Raw genomic sequence first — 10,570 nt, 5'->3', positions numbered from 1 at the left:
TGGGGGGACCGTGAGGAAAATGGGGGTGAAGGAGAGGGTGAGGGGAGCCGTGAAGGGAATGGGGGGAGAATGAGGGAACAGGGGGCTGGGGGACACGAAGGTGTTTCCAGGGTGAAGCCATGAGGAAAATGGGGGTGCCATGAAGGGGGCTGAGGGGAAGATGAGGTGGGTGGAGAGGGCACGAAGGGGAAGATGAGGGAAATTGAAGGGGAGCCATGAGGGGAGTGGGATGAAGGGGAAGATGGAGGAAATGACAGGTGGAAGAGGGAGCTGCTAGTATAACATCACTAGCAAATGCTAGCCAAGGGCCCAGAAAGCTCTTGTCAAATCCCTTACCCCTTTGCAAGTGCCACCCAAGTTGTTTTCCCCTAGATCTGATGATGAGAGCTCGTTGGCCCTCAAGCCAGCTAGAGACCCCCTCCTGCACACGGGTCTCGATGCCCCTGGCCAGCTCTGGACCCTGAATTTCTTGCAGAGACGGATAGGGAAGAAGAGATCCTTACAGGGTCAGCTGTGTGCACAACCATCAGCTTTTCCACAACCAGGGATCAGTCACCCTGCTTGCACAAAGGACTTCGCTTCCTTATTAATGCTGTCAGAGCATATGCAGAACTTTATACCAAAAACAGCCATAGAGGCCAATGAATGTGACAGTAAAATATTTTATTAATCTACTTTTGTGCACCATTTGGTACAAAGATGAAGTTAAACCTCTAAATTCCGCAGCCCTTAGACGTGCAGCATGAGCGTTCCCTGAGCTAAAGAGCACAGACGGTGAAGCTGAAGATACTTGGTTTCTCGTATGTTCTCCAGTCCACCTTGGGAACAGAAGAGGGTTGAGGCAGCAGCTTGAGGTCAGGGTGTTTTGGTCAAAGGTCTGCGGTTGCTCCCACTCGACAACGGGAGAACACACAAATGCAATTTTGTGCAGTAGCCTCCTGCTCTGGGTAACCATCTGGACACAGAGCGGCTTGTTTATACTGACTCCTCCCTTGTGACAAATCCAAACATACTCCATGTCTCCTACGCCATATTCAAGGTCCCTGGCAGACATGTATTTTTCATCTTCCAACAATAGCATCTGAAATGTAACACTTCATACAGCCTTATGGGATCCTCCACCTCTGCTGTGCCAGGCTGCTCCTATGTCACTAATTCTTAGCCAAGAGACAGATCCCAAACCACTTCTATTGCATTTCTCCATCAGTGACGCAAATTGCAGGTACCGAGGCTGTTTGTGCTACACACACGCAGGAGAGAGAAATTCTGGTACATTATGCTGAGACAAATCCAGGGTCACATCTCTTGAACTCAGCAGAATTTCTCCAGGTTTGTCTCAGTAATGGAGGTCAGCTTCTCACTGCAGTGATCTAACCCTCTGCTCAGCTCCCATGGATTGAAGGAAACTGAGGAAACAAAGCTGTCTGTCAGCACAGGCCAAGCAGCATGAGAGAAATTTGTTACAAAAATCAATACCAACCATCCTTTACTGAAAAAGTTATTCCCTTCTGGGTCTGACTGGAGCATCCTGGATAATCTCTCCGACCATGGCAGGGCTGAAGCAGAGTGAATTCCAGAAGACTGCCACAGGCCCGTGATACTCAGACGACCTTGACCAAATTATGCAAAGGTAATTGCAAATCATCAGGACTTGTGTTCTGGACAATACAGGCTTCTCCCTGCCTCACCTGAGATCTATGCAGATGAACGTACTTACTTTTTATTTAACAGACTAGGTGAATTTATCTTTCAGGTCAACAGTCAGATATTCCTTCTGATGCTTCGCAATCATAAGCAGCAAAGTGGGGCAGGTTCTTTGCCAGCAGTCCCCAATCTCTTTCCACTTGGCAGTTGCTCCAGAAGCATTTCCCATTTCCCAAAGCAGCACTGTAGTTAATCTGGGGCTATACACAGGCAGATGGGCCAGCTGGTGACTCCCAAATACCATAGCAAGGTATCTGCCCTCTTTTCCTTCCTGAAGTGTCTATTTTCTGTCCCCTACCCTGCTGCCAGTTTTTGTGAACATGATGGTCTCATGTTAACAAACTTGAAGTTGCCCAGTGAGTTCAGAAATTATTAGAGAAGACAGAAACAGAAAGACTGTGTAAATGCAGAATAAATTTTAAAAATCTACACACTGTTTCTTTCAATCGAGCCTTGCATGTGGCCTGTGTACATCCCATATATTTCACAAAAGAAATTTCAGTACTTTTTCTGTTTACCTTCAATTAATTGTGGGTTGTTACACCCAACAGCTGCAGTGATGTTTCCTCCATAGCAATATCTTAAAGCTTCAACTCCTTTACCAAATTATTAATAAACCTTAGCATATTAATTAGCGGTCCTCAGGAACTTGAGACAACCATTTCAAGACTGCCTATAATCTCAGTGGGGTTTCAGTATCTTCTAGGGTCTGCTCAAAGCTTTGTATTTATACCATTCACCTCAACTGAACAGCAAAACTGCATGCGGATGATACAGAAGTAACATAATAAGCAGCAGTAATTGGATTAATAACCCATTAGCATGAATTTAAAATCCCAATGGTTATTACTGGGAGTAAACGGAGGGGTTGCCATTCTTCATATTAGTACACGAATCAAACACTGCCACCAAGAAGCAGGAAAATTACTTCTACAGACAAGTGATTTTGTGTTCTCGTTTCTGCAGGCAGCACTCACCAGCAAGGGAACTATTTACTAGCTCCACTTACAAGCACATCTGTGCCATGTATTAACCCCGGAGTAAGCAGCACAGGCACGTGCTACAGCTGGTTTACAAACAGGCTCCACGCCGTCAGACACTGGTGACCAAAGAAATGAGATTGGTCTAAGCTGTTTTAATGCCTGCACGGGCATTTTAGTTCCCTATATAAAAATGAATACTTACTGGGTTTTTCCCACCTCACTTTCAACTATGATTTTGTTCTTAAACCAGAGAAGCCATAGTTTCTTCCTTTTCACCCTTCCTGCTTAGAAGTTGCATAGCAAAATCCCACAGACTATTTCAAGAATTCAAGAGAACACTGCTTTTGCTGGAGTTCTCCTTTACATCTCGAGCACTTCCCATTTCAAAGGCATTTTTTATATAGCCTGCCCATACTCCTGTGCAGACCTGCCTATGGAAAAAGGGGCCCCGGCTCCCCCACCTACCCGAGATGCCAGAGCCTCCCCCAGACCCCATCTGACTCCTCATTCATTTCTGCTGGGCACTGGGGAAAAGTCATTTGCCATATTGTGGGTCATGACTGAACAGTGATACTTGAAGCCTCCCCATATGGGAGCTGTGAGCCCCAGCAGCATGTCCAGTTGCTTCCCAGATGGATAAGCACTGGTGGCCCTCGGCATTCGTCAAGAGAGCGAAAAGTCACAAGAGATTCAGCCAAATCGACAGTAAATGGCAGCTGGCCTGGTACCTGTCTTAAGACACCTTTGAAACTGCTCAGGAAGTTTCTCCCTCCCCACACAAGTTTGTCACTCTCATCTCTTGTTACCTGCTGGCGTGCAAAGCTGTGCTTGATGGGGTTGCAGAACTGCCAGCAACGCCCTCGCTGAAGCCTTGTTACAGAATTTAGGTCTGGGCTTGGCAAAGCACTGGCTGAATTTGCAAAGAACGGCAATGACCCCTCGTGGCCCGGGAGGAAAATACCGGGACCTTCAGTTCCCCCCACATGTCAGAAAAGATCCATAACCAAACCTCACCAGCTGGTGCTCTTGTTCTCGGGCATAAAAACAAGAGTGCCAGGTATTCGGGAGCACGGGAACTGGATGAGTCACATACTCTCCCCCATTTAATACATCCCCAAGGCAAAAATACCAGGAGTGCTGCGGCGAGCAGGAGGAATCGGAAAGCTCAGAGCTGAAGCAGTGATCTTGAGCTCATTGTTTTTCAGGTTGTATACTCATTTATTGAGCATAAATAACCAAAAAATGTTCACAATGGGGAGAGAGGGCTAGCATAAGAAGCCTGGAAATAGACCACAGTTTTAAAGACTGCTACGTAGAGGAAAAAAAAGATAAGGAAAAAAAAAAAAAAAGAGAGGAAAAGGGGAAAAAAAATAAAAGATAACTCAGCTGTGCAGCCCACACAGCCTGCTGCAGAGACACCAGCACGCTTTTCCCAAGATCTGTGTTATGAGAACCTGGCACTGTCTCACCTTGCAGGTCTGACAGCTCATGCTTGGTACCCATGAACACGATCCAACTCTAAATTAACCACCTCCAGAGCACACTTCCTCAGCATGTTTCCACCTCATTACCGACAGCACTTTCAAGAGCCTCATAACCCCCCCAACCCCTTTCTGACCCGTTAGATGCCTGCAGAGAGGCTGCCTGAGGACAGAGAAGCATTCTCCATTCGTGTACCAGTTCAGCAGAACCATTTCCAGATATCGAATCTCTCTTCACCCCTCTGCCCTTTAACTGACATAGAGTTGTTTAAATTTAAGTGGCAGAGATGCAAAGAGATCTACTGGATTAAATACAGACCTCTCCATCAGCCTTCAAAAATGCTTTAAAAAAAGGGAACATCAGATACTTTATCTCATTGCTTGTATATCCCCAATCTGCTTATACCTAGAAGCCTCACAGCAAAAATCCCTGAATCTCCCCATATGGTAATATGATAAACAGCTGCTAAACTACAGCAATTGGGTAGGGAAAAGAGAGGTACTTTTCTAATTGAAAGACGCAGAGGCTGCTAAAGCTTTTGGCCTTTTTGCACTGTTTCTGTCCACGCAGATGTGGATAATGCTGCTCCCAGCCTCATGCACAGACCTGAAAGTGTCACCATCAAGCTTTAGTTTTCAAATTTCCCAAGTCATCTTGAGGATGTGACTGCTGCAACACTTATTAGGGAATCCTCATAAAACTCAAAAATAACAATTCCCGGGTCTCGTGTGGAGCATTCCACCAATATCCCCAAGAAGTTAAGTACTATATTACAGAGGCAGCACGGGCAGAAGTTTGAGTTGCGCAGCAGCAGAATGGATTAACCATGTCCTTGCTTGTCCTTAGCCACTGAGCTCTATAATGCTCTAGTATTTAGGCAGCAGCGCTGGTGGCAGACATCCAGCCTTTCTGTTTGGCAGGGCAACGAGGCACAGCTGCTGGGGAAGATAAATACTACAAACACAATCCAAAGCTGCCACCTAGTGCTGACTTGGACTGCAGGCAGAGCAGTCTGAACTAGATGAAAAGCAACGAAGGGTATTTCTAGTTCCCAGGAAAAGATTGAGCAAAGAATTTTGCCTTTTGCCTGGGGCAAGCATAATAATTTGCAACGTTAGAATTCACTTCAGGGACAATTAAGGCAGACATTTTGCTTTTTCATCCTTTTTAAGAATTACAGCACTGTGGTGCAAGCAGCTCTAAAACAATACAAATACAATATATATACACAATACATATATAATACAAATGACTCTAATATAGCACCAGAGATCTGAGAGGGTGTTCTAAGGAAAGCATCACATCCATTCTGTACAGAGAAGGCAAGTGACTGACTGCCAACATCTGGCTCAGCATCCCCACCTCTAACCACTGGCCTGAAGACCTTCACCGGTGTCACGCTGGGCTCCCTGTCATCCCCCAGACACAGCTGCTGCATGACTCACCTCTCCATGGGATCCTGCAGGGAAGCAATGTTGAGAGAGCCACCGTGAACAATGCCAGGCAACCTACTTACAGAGGAACTCTGCACAGAAGATATGCTGAAGAGGAAGGTCAAGTCCTGCTGTAATGGGATGAGGAGCAGCAGTTGGAAGAGGAGATAACAGGACACTGCAACCATTCTCTGTGCCCTGGCACAAGGAAACTTGAGCCAACCATAGCTCTCAAGCTAGACCCAATTCATTCTGCAGAAAGATAAGCTAATGCACACACTCCTGAATGACTGATCTGTTTCAAAAAATTTATTGAAATGTAAAATATTTAATAGAAAACAACACTGGAGCCTCCTCAGAGGAGGAGCTCACCACATCGGGCATAAAAAAGGGACCAGCAGGATGCACACAGACTGAGAAGGCACTGCTCGCCCACGGCTCCTGGCTCACGTGGACAGACACATCACGCCACACCACCCGAGCTCACCACATCGGGCATAAAAAAGGGACCAGCAGGATGCACACAGACTGAGAAGGCACTGCTCGCCCACGGCTCCTGCCTCACGCGGACAGCCACATCACGCCACATCCAATCTCATACCCTTGAGACACAGAAGCCATGAACAGCCAGACCCAAAATGTGGTTAGCAAGGGTGTGGATACTCCTGTCCTCTGAAGACTTGTACCTGTGATCTACAGTCTTAAAGAGAAAAACAAGACCTCTCAGAGGACAGACTGGCAGATCTATATCACAGTAAAGGAAAATCAAAACCATTTAGAAAGACTTTGGGGAGAGAGAAACATCACAAAACACATCCCTTCCTCTCTACCATTCTGCACAAAGTTCAGGGGCAGTAGACACAGCAACAAGTGCTATGAGGTATGTCCCAGTTGCATCTGCATCTTCATAAAGGTCAGATATCAATTATTCAGGCTGCTGCACTAAAAGGCTATTGTACTTAAGTACTATTGTACTAAAAGAGCTCAGGAGGTATCCTAGGAGTTAAAATGAGAAATTTTGGTGGTTTCTGAAGTGTGGAATGAATGTTGGGGACTACAACACTGAAAAAAAAAAACCCAAACAAAAAAATGAGAATCAAAAGCTGCCATGCTGGGACTTCAAATGACTGCTTCTGGCCATGTGCCCTATCCCTCCAGATCCAGCAACCTCCGTCGGGTTTCCAGAACGATCTCCTCCATCACCTCTGGTTTGAGAATGTCCTTGATCTGGAGTGGAAAGAAGAGTAACATTGGCACCAAAAAGCAACTACTACTATTGCACACTGTGGGGACAAGGGTCCCTGGCACACAGCAATGAGCAGCAAGCGAGTTTAGAGGGTTGTGGTCAAACAAGACTATCATGGCAGAGGGTCCAAGGCAAAGTCAACTTTGCCAGAGCTAGCAATTCTTACAGAGATCATAAGAAATCAAAGGAGATGCTACTGACAACTCCTAATCTTTCCTGAAGGACACACACCAGTATTTGGGAAGGGGAGAGATGACTTAGACAGAAGTATAGTTCAAAAGAACATCCCACCTAGCTGAGTAGGCTGCCACTGTGAATGAAAGGAGAACACAATTCAGATCTTATCCGTTTATGAGAAGAGAATTGCCAGTGATCGTGCTGGCAGAAATCACAGAGAAAAGCTGTACAGCAAGAGGTCAAATTGAGGGAGCCTTCCAGCAGTGCAGGATGTGGATAAAAACAGAAGACCGGTCTCTGTACAATACATGACACTTGCTTTTTCATTTGTTGTTAAAGTGCACCTTACCCTCATACAATCCCAAATTTAATGCTATTTTCACAGGGATCACGGAGGGTCCATAATCCCAGCAAGGGATACACATCTATCAAAAAATGGAACTATTTCTCCACAGGAATAGTTGGACTTTGCCAGAGGCAAAACCCTTCAAACCGTCCCTGAAAACGTGCAAGGGGATTTATGTTATGCAGAAGGGGGGAAGTTCATATTGTCACTTACTACGGGATCCTTTGGAAAGTCAAAAGGAAGCCCTACCACCTAACTTACTGACTTCAGCAGCAACTGATGTGGCCTTTCCATTCCCTCCCCACAGTGTGGCATAAAGTAAACAACACTGGTTTCTGTACCTGATGAGGAAGGGATGCTTCATAGCAATACAGGATGCTGGTGTCAAAGAGCATCAACGTCTGAGTAACCAGAGCCACAATGCAGTTTCGGAGCCGTGAGATCACCTCCCGGTCAGACAAGGGAACCGGCTGAGGAAGGACAGAGGAAAAAGAGATGAATACACAGGGAAATAATGCAAGACTACTGTAAAAAAGCTTTGCCGTGAACCTAATACCAAAATCTTGAAAGTCTCAGGTTATTCATGTGCCTCTGACTACATTAGACTAACAAAACATTGTTGGTACAGAACGTTCATCTTCCCTGAACCCTCACCTCCAAGCTGGTGGTAAAGCCCCCTGCCTCTTCATCTTTCTGCTCCGGCGTTGGGTAGATCCAGATGAAACCATTGTTGCCGAGGATCACAGATGCACCACAGGGCAAGTCGTGGAAGTGAGTCTTCTGGCGTTTCACAAGGGAGGGTGAGACCTGAACGAGTACACCCTGGCCAAGCTGAAGAGGAGACCACGAGACTCAGCACAAGAAACATGAGCCACTGTAGATAACATCAAGTCACCGATACGCACTCCGCTCCTGGTCTAGGAACCAGTCAATTTTAACACCTTTTCCTGTGAAACAGTGAATATAAAACCTGCCTGCCTCTGGGAGTGCTGGGAGGATTAGCTAATGCCTGTGCAGTCCTTTGAAGATGAAGAATACTCTAAGTGCTTAGCACAAATGTTAATAGTATCTTGATCGTAACTACACATCAACCATCCCTGCAGAAAAATGAGAAGTGAGAGGCCCAATTTAGCAGAACACTTTCCCTCTTAATCCAGTCGCTGTCCTTTACCCTTTGTGCAATAAGCACATGTCACCTTCATCTTTTAACTGCTAATACCTTTGGTCTGGTAACCCCAAACTGCAGCACACGCTCCAATGGCCCCTTGGCTTCTTTCAACGCACAAAACCAGAGATAAATGCCAACTACGTAAAGCCTAAAATAGAGCCCTGGAGAGAGAAACAAGTCACAGGGGCAATGGCCTGCAGAAGAGTAGTGATGAAGTTTGAGTCAGAAGATTTTTCTCCCCAGGGTTTAATTCCCAAGCGGCTAGTGGGGGCAACAGGACTCACAGGCAGTAATTGTGGACAGGGAGAGCAGCAGCTCGAAGGGCAACTCAAGAGCACTCCCTCTGCTTTGGGGAAACTGCTCAGTGCTCCCACGTAGGAGCTAACATTCCTCCTAACCTGCAGGAATGGGTTATAACAACATCCTGCTCTACTTCAGAGCTTTTTTCTTAAAAATCCCTCCAAAAAGCCTTATACAAGTCAACTGGAGCAGAATTAGGCCAAGACCGAGTGCTTTCGAACAACTTACCTTCCCGTATTTCAGACTCCGGGTATGCAGTGATACAGCCCCATCAGAAAATACAGACTGGACCTCTGCCTGTCAGTGCCACTTAAGGAGACAAGGACCCTAATGCTGCCCAGCGCCAACAGCCGCTGGCTGCCCCCGGCAGAGAGCTCTCACTACCAGCCAGGCTAGCCGAGGTCTGGCTGTTCTCCCCATGCCCCTTGGCTCTTCTGTCTGAGTGCCAGCAGTGGAAGGATACACTGATGAGGTCCCCTTCCTGCAGATAGTCCCTCATTGCAAGCTCATCTTCTGCTGATCTCCTTCTCTGAAATGCACAATGCAAGAAAAGTTACGTGTAGCTCAGAATGAGAAAACATCAGTCAATACCTTCATTGCGGGGGGATCTTAGGATGCCATGCAAAACGCAACCTGGTCACCAAAAGAAAATCAGGCAGACTAGCACACCTTTAGATCACTGAAGCGTTTACGTCCAAGTAACACTGAAAGTTAAAGATATCGGAGCACTACAGACCCACCCACAAAACCCAACGCTACCCTTGTGCTAACTGTGGGAAGGGCTCCAGAGCTCCCCAGCGCCTCAGCTTGTGCCATGGAAGCAGAAGAAGCCAGGACTCCGGCACTGCTCTGCGTGAACTACACTCACCAGTTCCCCACCAGGTAAATTCATAGACGACAGCAACAGGACTGAATCTAGCCTGGAATTCGTTTCCACTTTCCATCGCTTCTGCTGAACCTGGAGAAGAAACATAATCTGTTGATACACACTCAAAAATTGAACAGAAGCTTTTCAGCGGAGCGGGAGGTCCTGCAGCCAGCCGAGCCTGCAGGAGGAGACAGCTCTGCCGACTACTTCCAGCCTCATCTTGTTTAAAACCCACAAGCTCACAGTGCCGCTGTGCGCGGACACTAACGTGCTTTTAGGAACGCCAGAAGCGCTCCGGATCGGACCGAGGCACGCCAGCCTGGCGGCCGGCCGGCCACCCTCCTTCTCCACGGTGCGCCAGGAAATCCGAGCTTTACCTCCGTGATCCTCCCGACCACGATATCGCCCACTTCGCCGTTGTACCTGGGAGCGAGGCAGAGAGAGCAGCCCGTCAAACGCCTCATCCTCCCCACAAAACGGCCCAGCCAGCGGCCGAGCGCCAGCCCTCACGCAGCGCGGACGGGGGGGCTTCACGCTCCCCGCGCGGAGGCGGCGGCCACGCTCACCTGGTCTTCAGCGCTTTGACGCACACCAGCTTGTTCACCCTCTCCACGGCGCCGGCCACCGAGGCGATGAGCTTCTCCTCGTCCACGTAGGTGCCGTGGCCCCTGTGGAGAGAGCGACCGCCTGAGGAGAGCCCGAGGCCGGGCGGCCCCCGCCGCCTCCCCTCCGCCGCTGCCGCTGCCCCCACCTCATGTAGCCCGTGTCCGTGGTGATCGTGTCCCCCGGCGCCACCAGGTGCTTCTCGCTGCCCCGGGGCGCGCTCGGCCCCACCGCCTTGCGGGCCACCGGCAGCCGCATGG

General features: G+C 48.0%; 1 protein-coding gene across 1 annotated transcript; it reads right to left on the bottom strand.

Annotated features, from left to right (window-relative positions):
* Positions 1-6,101: 6,101 nt before the first annotated feature.
* EXOSC2 (exosome component 2) lies at positions 6,102-10,568 on the bottom strand. Its single transcript, XM_009286934.2, has 9 exons — positions 10,459-10,568; positions 10,274-10,375; positions 10,085-10,130; positions 9,708-9,797; positions 9,303-9,368; positions 9,068-9,136; positions 8,026-8,202; positions 7,713-7,841; positions 6,102-6,829 (listed from the first exon to the last, which is right to left on the bottom strand). Exons 1-9 carry the CDS (start codon positions 10,566-10,568, stop codon positions 6,749-6,751), a joined length of 870 nt encoding a protein of 289 aa, XP_009285209.1. The 3' UTR covers positions 6,102-6,748.
* Between the last annotated feature and the right edge of the window lie 2 nt (positions 10,569-10,570).

The sequence above is a fragment of the Aptenodytes forsteri genome, unplaced genomic scaffold (genome assembly GCF_000699145.1).
Source record: "Aptenodytes forsteri isolate BGI_AS27 unplaced genomic scaffold, ASM69914v1 Scaffold136, whole genome shotgun sequence".
NCBI classification, from domain to species: domain Eukaryota; kingdom Metazoa; phylum Chordata; class Aves; order Sphenisciformes; family Spheniscidae; genus Aptenodytes; species Aptenodytes forsteri.
Note: the sequence above shows the minus strand (reverse complement) of the source record. Positions and strands in the feature narration are given on the sequence as shown.

What these genes read in the sequence shown, in the direction of transcription:
- EXOSC2 (XM_009286934.2), bottom strand. Translation starts at nt 10,568, where the DNA reads ATGCGGCTGCCGGTGGCCCGCAAGGCGGTGGGGCCGAGCGCGCCCCGG. An exon ending in ATTTACCTGGTGGGGAACTG is followed by an intron (nt 9,369 to 9,707) that starts GTGAGTGTAGTT and finishes TGTGCATTTCAG; the next exon opens with AGAAGGAGATCAGCAGAAGA. An exon ending in GGAGTCTGAAATACGGGAAG is followed by an intron (nt 8,203 to 9,067) that starts GTAAGTTGTTCG and finishes TCTCCTCTTCAG; the next exon opens with CTTGGCCAGGGTGTACTCGT.